General features: G+C 35.8%; 1 protein-coding gene across 2 annotated transcripts in view; it reads left to right on the forward strand.

Annotated features, from left to right (window-relative positions):
- The first annotated feature begins 550 nt into the window (after positions 1-550).
- The window catches only part of LOC117317665 (ADAM 17-like protease), a 34,845-nt gene continuing 17,407 nt past the window's right edge, over positions 551-17,988 (forward strand). For both annotated transcript variants that reach the window (XM_033872534.1, XM_033872536.1), the window contains exons 1-15: positions 551-981; positions 2,794-2,923; positions 3,519-3,649; positions 5,099-5,187; positions 5,653-5,753; positions 6,487-6,545; positions 7,318-7,451; positions 7,806-7,898; positions 8,948-9,028; positions 11,757-11,901; positions 13,624-13,719; positions 14,292-14,297; positions 15,881-15,984; positions 16,878-16,947; positions 17,796-17,922. In XM_033872534.1, the coding sequence (XP_033728425.1) occupies positions 876-981; positions 2,794-2,923; positions 3,519-3,649; positions 5,099-5,187; positions 5,653-5,753; positions 6,487-6,545; positions 7,318-7,451; positions 7,806-7,898; positions 8,948-9,028; positions 11,757-11,901; positions 13,624-13,719; positions 14,292-14,297; positions 15,881-15,984; positions 16,878-16,947; positions 17,796-17,922 (1,472 nt within the window). In that variant the 5' untranslated portion in view covers positions 551-875. The remainder of the gene's footprint in view (positions 982-2,793; positions 2,924-3,518; positions 3,650-5,098; positions 5,188-5,652; positions 5,754-6,486; positions 6,546-7,317; positions 7,452-7,805; positions 7,899-8,947; positions 9,029-11,756; positions 11,902-13,623; positions 13,720-14,291; positions 14,298-15,880; positions 15,985-16,877; positions 16,948-17,795; positions 17,923-17,988) is intronic.

Genomic DNA, 17,988 nt, shown 5'->3' on the forward strand with positions numbered 1-17,988 from the left:
TTCTTTTTTGACTGTATTACTTATGCTGAACAGAGAACGACACTCTTCAGAAAAGTGTCTGCATACAATCCTCTATCTGTGAACCTACTTCTTTTTGGAGATTTAAATATATCTGTTCAGGAAAACGAACAAGTTTTTATCCACACTCAGCAATTCATCCAGGATTCTGATTCAGCTAATGCTGTCACCCCGGCGTCGGCGTCGGTGTCGGTGTCGGTGTCGGCGTCGGCGTCGGCGTCCCACCCCAAAACGTTAAAGTTTTTGGGGTAAGTTTTTGGAAAGCTTGTAAGTCCAAAAGTATACACCTCATGCCCCTCTTATTTGGTTTATACATTCATTAGAGGTCTAGGAGTGATGTTATGGCAAAAATCATACAGGGAAAAAATGTGATTTTTTCGCATTTTACCATTTTGTGGACTTAACTTTTTTGGCACCAAAACCCACTTTAAAATTTTTGGGGTCAGTTTTTGGAAAGTTTGTAAGTCCAAAAGTATACTCCTCATGCCCTTCTAAATTGGTTTATACATTCATTAAAGGTCTAGGAGTGATGTTATGGCAAAATCATACAGAAAAAAAAATGAAAACAATACTTTTATTAAAGATAATGATATATACAATCGGATGGAAAATAAACGGAATTGCCTTGCGGAACTATCAAAACTAAAAGGATCAAGATTATATATTGGATGTATTGACAGACGAGACTGAGGACCTGTGCATTAATGTGACTCCTTCAGATCCGGAACACGCCGTCGTTTAATTTATTACTTACCGTTTGATACTTCCTCTTAGTTTCAGTTTACAATACGTTTGTCAACAGACGGGCTTTCCCGAGCAGACAGCAATACACATGGAACACAGGACAAGCCCTATCTATGGATTATATTTATAGCTGCCGCTTCCCTTATTTGTATTCTTTACTTATTTTACTTCTGTTCGTTTTTGAAGTTCCCAGTTCTCAGTATGAGGAATTCACTGGAGGTATGTACAGTAGGGAGTGGGAATTTCAATGTATAGCTATTTTTAGCTTTATATCAAGCCAGATAGTATATATATGTAGCTAGCATTACCAGAGAAGTCTTTGGCATTACTATGTCTAAATTTGTAATACTAACTAGCGATAAACAGAAGTCCACGCGTTGACGAACATACGTTCCCCAATCTTAGCTGATAATCAGGAATACACACTACATGTATGGAGTTCCTCAAGTCTACTCATGCATGTGATATATCATTGTATACACAAATGTTCTGAATGTACAGTTATTCTATACACAGTTATCGTGTATACATTATAGTATTCATGATTTAATTTAAAAGAATTATCTACAATAAATGCATGTGAATGAAGTTGTGGAATTAATTTATATACATATGTTAGATTATCTGATAGTATAGACTGTTTTCTGTTGTGTACAATACATATATATACAGTATCCCAATGTTACAAGGTCATTACACTTAACAATTCTATATATATCCCTACTTGGGATTCTGGACCCTGGAGGATCACAGGCTAAATGACAAGACTAAACACTTTTACCAGCTGAGTCGGTAGAGTGAATTAAGCTACTTACCTATACAGTTGTGTATATACTTGATATCTACCAGGGTTATATTACTAGATCATCAACTTATAGACATGTGATCTACAAAGTGTCTGAAAATGTATGCTTAAATCTTAAAACATAAAAGTGTAAAAGAGGGCATGATTTATTAAATTTAAACCACTGCCCCAACGCTAGGGTTCGAACCTGGCACCTCTGGCTTACTATTCTCATGCTAAACCGATCAAGCTAAAGAGAAGATCTCTCTAGCAGAGCATTACGTTGTTGTGTATTTACCAGGGTTACAAAAGCATTAAAGTAGTATGATTGATTTAATGATGGGAGAAATTATGTGTGTTCTTAAAATTATAGCAATTAAAGATTATCAATATCACAATTCTAAGATGATATGGAAATTGCAATATTAAGATAATCTTGATAAATATGTAGATGATATATTTTGAAAAAAAAACCTGAATGAGATGCATATATATCTATACATGTATCTACTCACTTATACAAAAATAGTTCTTATCTTAAGTGTCTGTATATCGATTATATTTTTCTGATATAATGAATCAAAACGGGTGAATGATAATATAATGTTTCTGATGAAGAAAGAAACTTTGGTTAACTAAATCAAAGAAATCAAGTTGTTCTTGGAATCATAAATATCAAGATAAATATTATGTAGAGAAGGGATTAAGTAAAGTGTTGGGTATGAAATGTTAAAGAGGAATCTACAGGTTCATATGTCATGGAATAAATAGATTTCTATATTGTGTAACATAATTTCTTAATTAATGTTTACAACTGGGTACATTAAAATCACGTTTTGCAATAATCTGTGTTGATTATTACATGGTGGTTCATGGACATGGACATTGCAGCTGCAGGGATGCGAGTTCGAAACCTACGTGGGGCAGTTGCAAGGTATTGACCATGGGCCGGTGGTTTTTCTCCTGGTACTCCGGCTTTCCTCCACCTCCAAAACCTGGCACATCCTTAAATGACCCTGGCTGTTAATAGGACGTTAATCAAAACAAACCAAAACAAAAGCATAGTCCAATAGGGGAATAACTAGTTTTTGTGGCTGTGTGAACTTTAGTGTTGTGTCTGTGTATCAAAGTTAAGCAATGTTGATTTTGGACAGCTCGTTGTACTCCAAGGTCATGTTACATTTGAAAGAACAGAAAATTAACATGAAACAAATCAGATTGTGTAACGATGTTTTCTCTCTTCACAGATGAATTAACAGCATCTCTACATCACTTTGAGGTTTTACATTTCCTTGATGTAAAACACAGAACAAAACGTTATGTTGACCCAGAAAAAACAGAGGATTTCCATCAAGTATGGATAACTGCATTTGGAAAGTAATTATTTTTCTTCAGAACTGTTCACACCAGAATAAGAAGATTTTTTCTTTATGACGAAAATCACAAACTGTTTTTAATGTAATATTCACATTCTATCTATATGGTTATATATTACTCTTGTTAGTAAACATTGTGATAGTGTTGGGGGCCGCAGTGGCTGAGTGGTTAAGGTGTCCCGTCACTTTAACACTAGCCCTCCACCTCTGGGTCTTGAGTTCGAAACCCATGTGGGGCATTTGTCTGGTACTGACCATAGGCTGGTGGTTTTTCTCCGGGTACTCCAGCTTTCCTCCACCTCCAAAACATGGTACATCCATAAATGATCCTAGCAGTTAATAAGATGTTAAACAAAGATAAACTAAATCTTGTGATAGTGATGAATACCGTGATACATGAGTTAACATTTTCATCAACATTTCACTGAGATTGGAAGTAAGGTAGGGCTAAGAAAAATCCGCAAAAAGAAACCAATCACAGACCTCGACTCAAAATGGCTTACTAAAAATGCAGCTATTAAACATATCATTAATTTGTATTATCTGTTTCATTAAAATCCCACTTTTTTTATATTACTATGACCTTCATATTCCAGACAATTCCACTTGTCCATGAAGAAATCGGCGATTTTGTCGCACGACTTCCACACTACGTTAATCTACAGAGATGGATCTAGTAAAGATGTCCTTAGTAGTTCATATGATTTCTACTCAGGAACTCTACATGGTGAGATTTTGTTTGTACTTATCGATAATCAATGTTAACATTAATTTACTCTTCATTTCAATTGATTCCCTGTTATAATTATTCTGATCTGTCAGAGTTACTTCCCTTTATTTCACTCTGTCAGTATAGGAATATAGCAAGACAGCTGATGGGGGCCAAGAATGTTTAAATCCTTGTAATGATCACATGGCCACTTATTAAATTATTGAGTCAGTAACTACCCCAGTGTCTCTCTTTAGACCACGCCTGTCCTTCTTGTTTTAATACCCCTCCCGTAATAAAGCAGGCTACCTTCAATGTTTATGTGATTGTTTGTTGATTCAGAATTATTTATAAATGATATTTATATATGGTAAGTGCCTTATTGATAAGTTAGTCTGTATTATGACATAAAATTCTGTGACTACCTGACTAGATATTATAGTCACTGGTCAAGTTAAAGGGTCAAAGGCATACATGTACTTACATGACCAATATTGTTTAAAATGAAAACCATACGTACAAGATATCTCTTGAACTCCTCAACAGATTTAGTTTATACACAATGTTCATACCATAGTCAATCATACTTATTAAATTCTTGTTTTCACTTATCCCACACTTCTTAATAATGTAATACAGAATCTAGCTTCAGTAGATAATTGCATCTGATAAACTGGATAATGGTGAATAAATTCAATATAGACTGCTGATGAAGGAAAATCATAATATTTAACAATTAAGTAACACTAATTTGAGAAAAAAAAATGGTAAAGAATTTTGAAGTGATTTTCAGTAATAATTGATGTCACTGGACAAATCCAATGTTTTGTGTTATATATTATATATAACTGATTACTTATCTAAAATCAGTAATGATATTCACTCTCATTCTAGATAAAGCAGTTATTAGTACAAGGTCAGGTTTTTAGACTTTGTTGAAAAAGTGTTTTTAATTTTGCATCTTGTATCTAAAAACAATTGCAAGGGATGTTTTTATACACACATGGCAACTTATATTTTTTAATTTCAAAATTTCAATGAAATATTTTGGGTGCTGTAACTTACATTAACATTATAGAAAAATTGGGAGCAGTTGTCATAGGAAACTCAAACAAATATAAAGTTTCTCAGAAATTAACATTTGTTTTTATGTACAGAAGAATCCTCTTATGGTAATAATGGAATGATATACTTTTAAAGGGCCTGCATGCAGTGGCCGAGTGGTTAAGGTGTCCCAACACATTATCACTAGCCCTCCACCTCTGGGTCGCGATTTTGAAACCCATGTGGGGGAGTTGACGAGATGGTTTTCTCTGGGTCCTCCGGCTTTCCTCCACCTCCTGATCCTGGCATGTCTTAAATGACCCTGGCTGTTAATAGGACATTAAATAAAAGAAACCAAACCAAACCAAATAGTATAGACTTTTGAGATGACTTGCTGTGATGATTTTTTTTTGTATAATTTAGGCGAGAAAGATACCCAAGCTAACGTTTATTGGGAGGACGGCGTTCTCACTGCGAGTATTGTCACGGCTGACGAAGTGTACTTTGTCGAGGTTTGTAAGATTTCCTTTGTCTAATGTATGATTTCATTCTTGAAGGATAAATATGGAAGGATTTTTTTGCACCTCAACATTGGCATCGCGTGAAGTCTGTGTTTTATGCTGGTGTAATTATAAAAGGGAAGTCATAAAGATATATGTATACTTAAGTAAATATTCCACAACAGGGAAAAATTCACCCAGCATTAATTTTCCATTTGTATAGTAGTATTCCATTTTCCCCAGTGTTACATACATATGTATGTATATCTGCCATGTATATTACATTGTTTGTTATAAATGACTGCTATCTGCATACATTTACAAGACAACTGTTTCCTCAGTGAATTTTGTATGAGTTTTTATGCCATTATGTGTTGATACAGAGGTATACACATGGTGGTGTCCCTTTGATAAACTTATAAGAGAGATTACAAGAATTTGGTTTCTCATGCAAATTTTGTGTTTTTGTTTAACCAGCCTGCGAGGAGATATGTGCCGACAGCCCATAATCACACACTGATAGTGTACAGGAAGTCAGATCTGATAGTAACACAGGACCCATGGGATGGAGTAATGCGGTAAGATAAACCAACAGTTGTGTACCCTATATGCCCTTTAATTATCAGACCTTTGATATTTTTTTTTCATATTAAATTTTAAGACTGATCACTTTACAAAGTATGGGGCTTACAGGCAGCCTTTTTGAATGTTGACAGCTTAATCTTGTTACTGCTATATCTCGGAAAGTACTTAAATGCATCTGATTGGAAAACCAAATACCTACAAAATAACTATAAATTAATGTATTTTTGGATGGTGACAGATGAAGTTTTCTATACACATTTGTACTACTATTTCTTGAGAAGTTCTGGAAAGATCTTTCATAAACCATATGTAGATTTTTCTTGGCCCCTATAGATGTTGAATTTTGAAACCGACCAGAAAACAAAATTTGCGCCTTAGGCTGCTATCTTTCTTGACAGATAAAGTCTATAATCCCCATTTCTGAGAAATTAATCAGTGAATATTTCCAATATTGCTTGTATGGTTTTTCTTTGTAATACTTGTTCAATATTGGTACCGAAGTACAATAGTTTTGTCAATATGTTAAAAAAAATGTCACATTGTAAGTATACATTGTATATGAGGAAAAGAGGAAAGAAGAGAAAAGATCAATGAGTCATCATACTAAGAACCAATGAAGAATATCCAATGGTGGGCTTCAAGATTTCTCTGGTCTCTTTAAACACATATACATTAATCAATAAGGATCACATTGGTTTAGACAACAAATAATTTCTTGTATTTCAGTAATGCAAAGACTTCATGCAAATACCAAACAAATGCCACTGTGAGTCAGGAGGAGAAAGGTAAGCAATGACATCACCAAAGTTAAAAAAGACATAGAGGATATTAGCCACACGAGTGAAATATATTTGGTATTACTGAAGACACTGTTAGATATTCTGTTTATTACATTTTTTATCAACGAAAAACCTACCCCGTATGCTAACTAGGCCTACAGCGATAATTTGTAAACAAAAACAGTAGTTCCCCCTGTCCAGGTGCTGACATATATGTCAGGCTTTCTGATTGGTCAATTATTTTGGGATTTTCTAATCATTAATTTGATTGGTCAAATCAGCAAAAGTGATATTTGATATTTTTCACTAGTGAAAATATCACTTTTATAGAATGAATAATTTTTGATATTTCACTGGTAAAAATGTAATGAAATCTGTTATTGTCTTAACATTCTGTATGGGCACTCAGCAATTATGGACAATATACGCTTGGAGTGCCTTCAAAATGTCTATAAAAATGTCACCCTCATATGTAAAAAATGTTATGGAATTGAACTGCTGTACGGTACAGGGTAGTTAAAGCAGATTGTTACACATGAATATTACCATGTTTAAATTATGTGAATGCTCAAGGAAATAAAACAAATGATATAACCTCACATAAAGGGTGATAACTCTTGAAAACATTGCTGATATATGTACAGGTAGACAGTTAACATTCTTAACTGAAAAAGTAATTGCAAAATTAAAAGTTGGTACTGATAATTATGATAGTATCTTGATTGACATGAGGACTTTCTATTGATTAATGATGAATTTACTTTTTTTTTTTATTTAGGTCCTATTAAAGATCGTGTGAAGCGGGCCGTTGATTTTGGAAACCGCAAATACTGCCGAATAATTTTGGTTGCAGACCATTATTTTTATGAGAATATTGGCCACAGATCTATCATTGCCACCCAGAACTACATGGTAACATTTAGATATCTTAACATTTCTCTGTATATAACTTTAATGTAAAGTCCATACTCAGAACTACATGGTAACGTTTACATTTCTCTGTATATAACTTTAATGTAAAGTCCATACTCAGAACTATGTGGTAGTTAAGACATTTACTATTAATGTATAGATACATTTTGACACAGTTCTCTGTATCTAACTTGAATGTTAAGTCAAAACATTGATAATTTTTACTATGATTTATTTCATCTTCTAAATCAATAATATAGAATATTTGTGCTGTTAAGAAATGATAAAGCTTTGCGAAGAAACCTTTTTCTTTTTTATATATAGCTTATAGCTTATATCTGTGATGTTTTGTAGATTGGAGTACTAGACAGGGTTAACACAATATACCAAGCCACTAGATGGCCTGACAACTCCGGTGTTACTGGACTCGGGTTTGAAATCAGCAAGGTAACATTTCAGAAAAGAGTCTGCCTGTTTTGAGAGAATATTTTTGAAATTTGATTATTATTGTGTGGTTTATATTGTGACCTCTTATTAGCTCACCGGTTACGAGTAACCGAGAGCTAATGCTGTCACCCCGGCGTCGGCGTCGGCGTCCCACCCCAAAACTTTAAAGTTTTTGGAGTAAGTTTTTGGAAAGCTTGTGAGTCCAAAAGTATACACCTCATGCCCTTCTAAATTGGTTTATACATTTATTCGAGGTCTAGGAGTGATGTTATGGCAAAATCATGCAGAAAAAAAATTGTGATTATTTCGCATTTTACCATTTTGTGGACTTAACTTTTTTTTGCACCAAAACTCACTTTAAAGTTTAGGGGGTAAGTCCAAAAGTATACACCTATCACCCTTCTAATTTGGTTTATACATTCATTAGAGATCCAGGAGTGATGCTGTGGCAAATCATGCAGAAAAAAAATTGGCATTTAGGCATTTTACTATTTAGTGGACTTACTTTTTTTGACACAAAAACTCACGTTAAAGATTTTGGGGGTTAGTTTTGAAAAGCTTGTAAGTCCACACCCTTCTTATTTGGTTTATACATCCATTAGAGGTCTAGGAGCGATATTATGTGACATACAATTTCAAAATGACATGCTTATACATACATTCAAAAATGAATGCAAAGTGTGATTGCTGTCGCCGGTGAGCTTTAGCAATCATTGATTGCACTTGTGGTGATTTGTGATTTATTCATGTGACCTCAAATGATAGCTTTTTGTGGTTTATTTAATGTATTTGCATACCTATGTTATTGATATTGAATGCTTAATAATACCAAATGATAAAGAAACCATAATTCAAACTCAAAAATTAATTGAACAAGGATAGAAAAAAAAACAAAAAAACCACAATGTATATAGATTTGCATGGAGATTCCTGAAAACAGAAAAGACACTCTTAAAAGCCTATAGTAACCACAAAGTCCGAGGGACCCCCTTAATGTTGTAGAATTTCTCTGAATAAGGCATAATATAAAGACTACAATGTTTTTACAGATAACCATTCATCTAGAGCCTTCAGAAGGCGACCATTACAACCAGGCGAACAGAAAGACAAACATGGAGGATACATTGGATGTAAGTACAGTAGACTTCTGGACTGGGGGACGTGTGTTATACACAGGTTCTGATATACGTGATATGTGTTATACAGAGGTTCTGATATACACAGGTTCTGATATACACAGGTTCTGATATATGTGATATGTGTTATACACAGGTTCTGATATACAGAGGTTCTGATATACACAGGTTCTGATATATGTGATATGTGTTATACACAGGTTCTGATATACAGAGGTTCTGATATACAGAGGTCCTGATATACAGAGGTTCTGATATACAGAGGTTCTGATATACAGAGGTTCTGATATATGTGATGTGTTATACAGAGGTTCTGATATACAGAGGTTCTGATATACAGAGGTTCTGATATACACAGGTTCTGATATATGTGATATGTGTTATACACAGGTTCTGATATACAGAGGTTCTGATATACACAGGTTCTGATATATGTGATATGTGTTATACACAGGTTCTGATATACAGAGGTTCTGATATACAGAGGTCCTGATATACAGAGGTTCTGATATACAGAGGTTCTGATATACAGAGGTTCTGATATATGTGATGTGTTATACAGAGGTTCTGATATACAGAGGTTCTGATATACAGAGGTTCTGATATACAGAGGTTCTGATATATGTGATGTGTTATACAGAGGTTCTGATATACAGAGGTTCTGATATATGTGGTGTGTTATACAGAGGTTCTGATATGCAGAGGTTCTGATATATGTGGTGTGATATACACATGTTCTGATATACACAGGTTCTGATATATGTGATATGTGTTATACAGAGGTTCTGATATATGTGATATGTGTTATACAGAGGTTCTGTTATACAGAGGTTATGATATATGTGATATGTGTTATACAGAGGTTATGATATACAGAGGTTCTAATATACTGAGGTTCTGATATACATGATATGTGTTATACAGAGGTTCTGATATACAGAGGTTCTGATATATGTGATATGTGTTATACAGAGGTTCTGATATACAGAGGTTCTGATATACACAGGTTCTGATATACAGAGGTTCTGATATACAGAGGTTCTGATATATGTGATATGTGTTATACAGAGGTTCTGATATACAAAGGTTCTGATATATGTTATATGTGTTATACACAGGTTCTGATATACAGAGGTTCTGATATACACAGGTTCTGATATACAGAGGTTCTGATATATGTGATATGTGCTATACAGAGGTTCTGATATACAGAGGTTCTGATATACAGAGGTTCTGATATACAGAGGTTCTGATATATGTGATATGTGTTATACACAGGTTCTGATATACAGAGGTTCTGTTATACACAGGTTCTGATATATGGTGTGTGTTATACACAGGTTCTGATATACAGAGGTTCTGATATACAGAGGTTCTGATATATGTGATATGTGTTATGCAGAGGTTCTGATATACAGAGGTTCTGATATATTTGGTGTGTTATACAGAGGTTCTGATATATGTGATGTGTGTTATACAGAGGTTCTGATATACAGAGGTTCTGATATATGTGATATGTGTTATACAGAGGTTCTGATATATGTGATATGTGTTATACAGAGGTTCTGATATATGTGATATGTGTTATACAGAGGTTCTGATATATGTGATATGTGTTATACAGAGGTTCTGTTATACAGAGGTTATGATATACAGAGGTTATGATATATGTGATATTTGTTATACAGAGGTTCTGATATACAGAGGTTCTGATATACACAGGTTCTGATATACACAGGTTCTGATATACACAGGTTCTGATATATGTGATATGTGTTATACAGAGGTTCTGATATATGTGATATGTGTTATACAGAGGTTCTGTTATACAGAGGTTATGATATATGTGATATGTGTTATACAGAGGTTATGATATATGTGATGTGTTATACGGAGGTTCTGTTATACAGAGGTTATGATATATGTGATATGTGTTATACAGAGGTTCTGATATATGTGATGTGTTATACGGAGGTTCTGATATATGTGATGTGTTATTCAGAAATTCTGATATATGTGATATGTGTTATACAGAGGTTCAAATATGTGATATATTGTAAGAAATACTAAATCTATTATGCATATGGGCAACAGGAGTTCAAATACATATCATGTGGCTGAAAATTGAGATATGTCAGTATTCGATTTGCATATGTAAATTTTGCATATGTAGGTTTTGTATATATACATGTACATGTATATATATACATATAGAATTAAGTTAAAATGTCCATGTGACGATAAATAATAATGAAATAAAAAGTCAAACTCAGATCTGCTGTCTCCCTAGTACTTTCGCGGCTACATCGTATATATATATATTTATTGTATAAAACATTTCTATATTTTTGTATTTCCTTGAAGTGGTTGAGAAACACTAACACAGGCCTTTGTTATGTTGTAGGTGTTTAGTGCTGTAATTGAGTAACACTAACACAGGCCTTTGTTATGTTGTAGGTGTTTAGTGCTGTAATTGAGTAACACTAACACAGGCCTTTGCTATGTTGTAGGTGTTTAGTGCTGTAATTGAGTAACACTAACACAGGCCTTTGTTATGTTGTAGGTGTTTAGTGCTGTAATTGAGAAACACTAACACAGGCCTTTGTTATGTTGTAGGTGTTTAGTGCTGTAATTGAGTAACACTAACACAGGCCTTTGTTATGTTGTAGGTGTTTAGTGCTGTAATTGAGTAACACTAACACAGGCCTTTGTTATGTTGTAGGTGTTTAGTGCGGAATTTTTCCTGAATGACGCCTGCCTTGTTCATCTGTTCACCTACACAGCATTCCAACATGGCCTCGGTCTCGCCTACATAGCATCCTGGCGGAGTCGTGATTTTGGGGGGATATGTTCTTCAACAGATTATGGTAATGAATCTACATGTTCCTGGTGTGTCAGCAAATCTTAAATATGACAGTGTGCTCTAGATGCATCAATGTAATAAATATATCGCCAAGAGGAAGTTGTCGATCCTCACTTGACTTTTCATACTAAACATCATTATCTTAACCATTCACAACTTTAAAGACCAACCTGTATGCGATGAATACAACTCCATATTCACCGTTGGACATTTTATAATCAAATGCTCTGATTTCAAATTGATAGATACTTCCAAGTTTCAGATATGAGATCTTTGTTCTCTTCTGTGGCATTGGATCAAATTTATATTTGACTCTTTGAAAGAGACCAGTCTTTTTACAAAACAATAGGGGAAATTTAGGTAAGTCCTTTAAATCCGTACTAGTCCTGAATGCTTGTATGGAATTTGATGAAATTTAGTCTAGAGCAATATTGGGCAAAGGGGATCAAACGTTACATAAATGGTTGGTGTGGCTCCCCTTGGGCTGGAGGGGAGGGGCCCAATAGGGGAAATTTAGGTAAGTCCTTTAAATCCGTACTAGTCCTGAATGCTTGAATGGAATTTGATGAAATTTAGTCTGGAACAATATTGGGCAAAGGGGATCAAACGTTGCATAAATGGTTGGTGTGGCTCCCCTTGGGCTGGAGGGGAGGGGCCCAATAGGGGAAATTTAGGTAAGTCCTTTAAATCCCTACTAGTTCTGAACGCTTGAATGGATTTTGATAAAATTTCATCTGGTCTGGAGCATTATTGGTTAAATGGGATCAACTGTTGTAGAAATGGAGGGTGTGGCTCCCGTGGGGCAGGATATACGAGGCCCAATAGGGGAAATTTTGGTAAGTCCTTTAAATCCCTACTTGTCCTGAACGCTTGAATGGATTTTGATGAAATGTAGTCTGGAGCATTATTGGGTAAAGAGGATCAAACGTTGTATAAATGGAGGGTGTGGCTCCCCTTGGGCCAGAGGGGCAGGGCCCAGTAGTGGAAATTGAGGTTAATCCTTTAAATCCCAACTAGTCCTGAACGCTTGAATGGATTTTGATGAAATTTGGTCTAGAGTATTATTAGGCAAAGGGGATCAAACGTTGTAGAAACGGAGGGTGTGGCTCCCCTTAGGCCGGAGGGGAGGGGCCCAATAGCGGATATTGAGCTAAATCCTTTAAATTGCTACTAGTTTAAACCCTTGAGATCCACACATCTCAAACATATATAGCATTGCTGGACAGCAAGAGATAAACACAATCCTGTTGTGAATATAAGCCCTGGGGTCTTTCCCCACCCCTAGGGAATTATAAGTTCTTTGATATATCTTTGAAACTATTGAGATCCCAACCAAATAACCAAATATAGCATTGTTGAGCATAAAGAGATAAACACAATCCTGATCTAAAAATAGGCCCTGAGGTCTTTCCCCACCCCTAGGGTCTTAGTTTCTTGGTTATGTCTTTGAAATAGTTGAGATTCCAACCCGTAACCATATATAGCATTGTTTGACATCAAGCAAGTGTAGATATTAACAAATTGAACATGAACATTGTTTTGAGGTTTGATCAAATCCAACTAGGTGAGCATTTGTATTGCAGTGTATCGTATCGTAGGGTATCGTAGGGTATCGTAGAGGAGTGGAAATTACAAGTCTAATTTTTATTAGATTGATATCAGTACATGCCATCATTCACTACAATATGATGAGTAATTAATTACCTGGTCTGATATTTTGTTTCAGATTTAAAGATTGCGGGTAACACAGGCTTGACATCCTTGAGGAATAGAGCGGGAAAAACAGTACTTACTCTACAGTCGACTATCACCACAGCTCATGGTAAGCCTAGGTATGGGGTCACCTGCCCTACCACGTGGGTTTTCCGCGGGTACTGCGGTTTCCTCCCACAGTAAGATCCCTCGTGCACTTCCATCTGGGCCAACAAGAGTGATTAATATATGTTGATATGATTTTTTTTCCCAATACAGTCAAACTTGGTTAACTCGAACTCGGTTAACTCGAAGACTCGGATAACTCGAAGTTTTTTCACGATCCTGATGACTTCGAGTTAATGTGGTTTGACTGTAGTTGTAAAATAAATAAAATTCAATTCATGGCACACCTTCCATCCATTGTTCCATCCATCTACTTAAAAAAAACTTACTACTATAAGACTTTTAAGACCCATCTATGATTTTGAAGAACTATGACCAGATATTTGTGGCTGCAGGATGCTGACACTTTCATAAGTTTAATGAGACGATCTATTATGTACAATCTTTCTTCAACAATTCAATGTCAATATTTTGGGGTAAAGTCTTGGATGTTCATACTTCATATTTGTAACATTATCTGAGATATATCCTTTTCCTTTCTATTTCATACTACCATTGACCCATTTGAAATAACAGAATTTGGTAAGTACACACAAACAATATATTGTTCTCTCAGAAGTTACAAAAAAAAGTCAGAAGGCTGAAAAGTTTCATGCTGTTTATCATACACATGTACATGATATATATGTTTGTTTGACAGAATATACTGACAGATTTTTCAACTCATGCTTCGTCCTCATGAGAAATATCTTCTTGCAAAAATATTGTGATAAAAATGTTTAACAATTTAATTTTCTATTTACTGTTTCTTTAAGGGAAAACAAAATAAACAAGTTCATGTGTCAAAGAAATACAAAAAACTGTAGTACACGTATATCTTTATATGCCATGCAATGATGTTGGCCTTCGAATCATTTTCTGATGTAATTACCTGATGAGAATTACTTGTAAATTAAAACTGTTAATATATGAAATGTATATTTAAATATATATAATCATAGCTATAAATGTACAGACAGTGTATATAACATAGAGACAGAAAAACAGCTTCCTATAGTCGTAGTATTCTACCTTTATTTCATCAATATATACATGGACATATAAAACAGCTGAATTTAATGCTGTGGATAGAAGCAATATGTCAAGTGATGATATATTAAGAATTATATAGGAGATATATAACGTACCAGGTCTGTTTGAATATATGTAGACTTACAAAGTCAAGAACCCCTGATAGATTTAGTTCCTGTTCACTCCATAACATCACAACATGAAACACCTGGTTAATTAGATACAGTGGTCATCATCATTATTAAATATCAGGGCTAGTAGTTCTAAAGGTGATTAGGCTAGTTGCAGTTTAACAACAATTTTAATATCCTGATAAAATAATTTCTGGGAAAACTATCTTGACAAAAGTTTCATGAAATTTTGTAGCACACTTTAGTCTCTTCCTCCCTGTCTTATTTAAGGAATATAAATACACAGGTTTTGAAGTAAAGGAGAAATGAAATTTTCACTAATCAAGTGATTAGGCTAATCACCTTTGGAATAACTGGGTCCAGAAGTCAAATTTGAGAATTTCAAAATAAAAACCTGGTGTTCCATTGTAATCTCATGGACCCCTGGACGGACTCATATTATATTGGTGAGGAGTGGGGTATATCTATGTGAGCCCCTCGACAGACTTATGTTATATTGGTGAGGAGTGGGGTATATCTATGTGAGCCCCTGGACAGACTCATATTATATTGGTGAGGAGTGGGGTATATCTATGTGAGCCCCTGGACAGACTCATATTATATTGGTGAGGAGTGGGGTATATCTATGTGAGCCCCTGGACAGACTCATATTATATTGGTGAGGAGTGGGGTATATCTATGTGAGCCCCTGGACAGACTCATATTATATTGGTGAGGAGTGGGGTATATCTATGTGAGCCCCTGGACAGACTCATATTATATTGGTGAGGAGTGGGGTATATCTATGTGAGCCCCTGGACAGACTCATATTATATTGGTGAGGAGTGGGGTATATCTATGTGAGCCCCTGGACAGACTCATATTATATTGGTGAGGAGTGGGGTATATCTGACTTTACTTTCATTGATTACCAAGTATAGGTTTTATTGCTTGCCTGTTTTTCACTAGTTGGTTGTTTTGTAGGCCATAACTGGGGAAGTGGCCATGACAATGCAGACAGCTCTGAGTGTAAAGACTTCTATATTATGTACCCAACATCACAGGAAGGAGCTTACTCAAACAACGTGGTATGTTGTGGGGGCAGGAGGGGGCATAATCAAACATTGTGGTATGTTGTGGGGGTAGGAGGGGGCATAATCAAACAATGTGGTGTGTTGTGGGGGTAGGAGGGGGCATAATCCAACAATGTGGTATGTTGAGGGGGCAGGAGGGGGCATGATCAAACAATGTGGTATGTTGAGGGGGCAGGAGGGGGCATGATCAAACAATGTGGTATGTTGTGGGGGCAGGAGGGGGCATAATCAAACATTGTGGTATGTTGTTGGGGCAGGAGGGGGCATAATCAAACATTATGGTATGTTGAGGGGGCAGGAGGGGGCATAATCAAACAATGTGGTATGTTGAGGGGGCAGGAGGGAAATAATCAAACAATGTGGTATGTTGTGGGGGTAGGAGGGGGCATAATCAAACAATGTGGTATGTTGTGGGGGTAGGAGGGGTCATAATCAAACATTGTGGTGTGTTGAGGGGGGCAGGAGGGGCATAATCAAACAATGTGGTATGTTGAGGGGGCCGTGTCTGGTAATAACCCCATGTCTGGTAATAATCCAATTGTCTGGTAATAGGCCCATGTCTGGTAATAAACCCATGTCTGGTAATAATCCAATTGTCTGGTAATAGGCCCATGTCTGGTAATAAGCCCATGTCTGGTAATAAACCAATTGTCTGGTAATAGGCCCATGTCTGGTAATAAGCCCATGTCTGGTAATAAACCAATTGTCTGGTAATAGGCCCATGTCTGGTAATAAGCCCATGTCTGGTAATAAGCCCATGTCTGGTAATAAACCAATTGTCTGGTAATAAGCCCATGTCTGGTAATAAACCAGTGTCTGGTAATTACTGTCAGAGACCATCTCTTACTAATTTACAGGAAAGATATAGTATGCTTTATTTTTTGTAGATTTTTTCCCCCTGCAGTAGACGATCAATTTATAAGGTACTTGAAGTTAAAGGCAAAGAATGTTTTAAAGGTAAGAACTAACATTATTGAAGAATTAAATGACCAGATTTTTTTCTGCTGATGACATATCACTTTTGTTCAGTTATATACAAATGTAAATTCACAAAATTTAAATCAACCAATCTTCTGATAATTAAATCATTAACTGAATTATCCTTGTTCTAATGGGCAAATTACTGGAAGGATTGGCTGAAACATTTATAATTAATTTGTATAGTAGTAGTTTAGGATAAGTTCAGTTAGAACTCTAAGGTCACCTAAACACTGTCTCAGAGTTACTGCCTAGTATATAATTCTCATTGTCTTTTGTCCATCATCATGTGTCGTGTATGATGTGTTGTCCATCGTCCACAAGTAAACAATTTTCAAATTTACCAAAGGTCAACCAATATTTTGTCTCCATCCCTCAAGGGCATGAAGGTGGGACATTAAAAGCGGTCAAATTGACTGAAATTTCAAAACATTTCTTCACAATATCCAGATATGGTATAATACTTTTCTTAGAGGGAAAGGTCTTAAGGTGCTTTAACAAGATGGTGAATTTCATGTCCCTGGGGGCTGATGTTTCCCGCTAGGAAAGGGGTAAACTTTACTATTGTTTAATTACCATTCAAAGTAATTGAAATTTCGTTAGAATTATATTGTTAGTATGGGATGACAGTGGGGTGGTATGCACATGTTTGGCCCTGACTGACCCCCAGGGGCTGATGGGCAGGGGCAAAAAGGGACAATTTGTTTGAAATATTTCAGAGCTCATATGACTGTTAAGGCCTGTTAGCCTGTTGTTATATCAGACCCCAGGTGACCATTCAGGCCCATGGGCCTCTTGTTTTATATGTCTATTTAATATACACACAGAGAAGAACCCATACTTTGCCTACTGTGGAAATGGTCGTGTGGATAGTGGAGAAGAGTGTGACTCGGGTACACGGACAGACAGCTGTTGTACAGACAAGTGTCTCCTCACCCCAGGGTCAGACTGTAGGTAAGTTATCACACCTCACCCCCAGGGTCTGAATGTAGGTAAGTTATCACACCTCACCCCCGGGGT

The sequence above is a fragment of the Pecten maximus genome, chromosome 19 (assembly GCF_902652985.1).
Source record: "Pecten maximus chromosome 19, xPecMax1.1, whole genome shotgun sequence".
Lineage (NCBI taxonomy): Eukaryota > Metazoa > Mollusca > Bivalvia > Pectinida > Pectinidae > Pecten > Pecten maximus.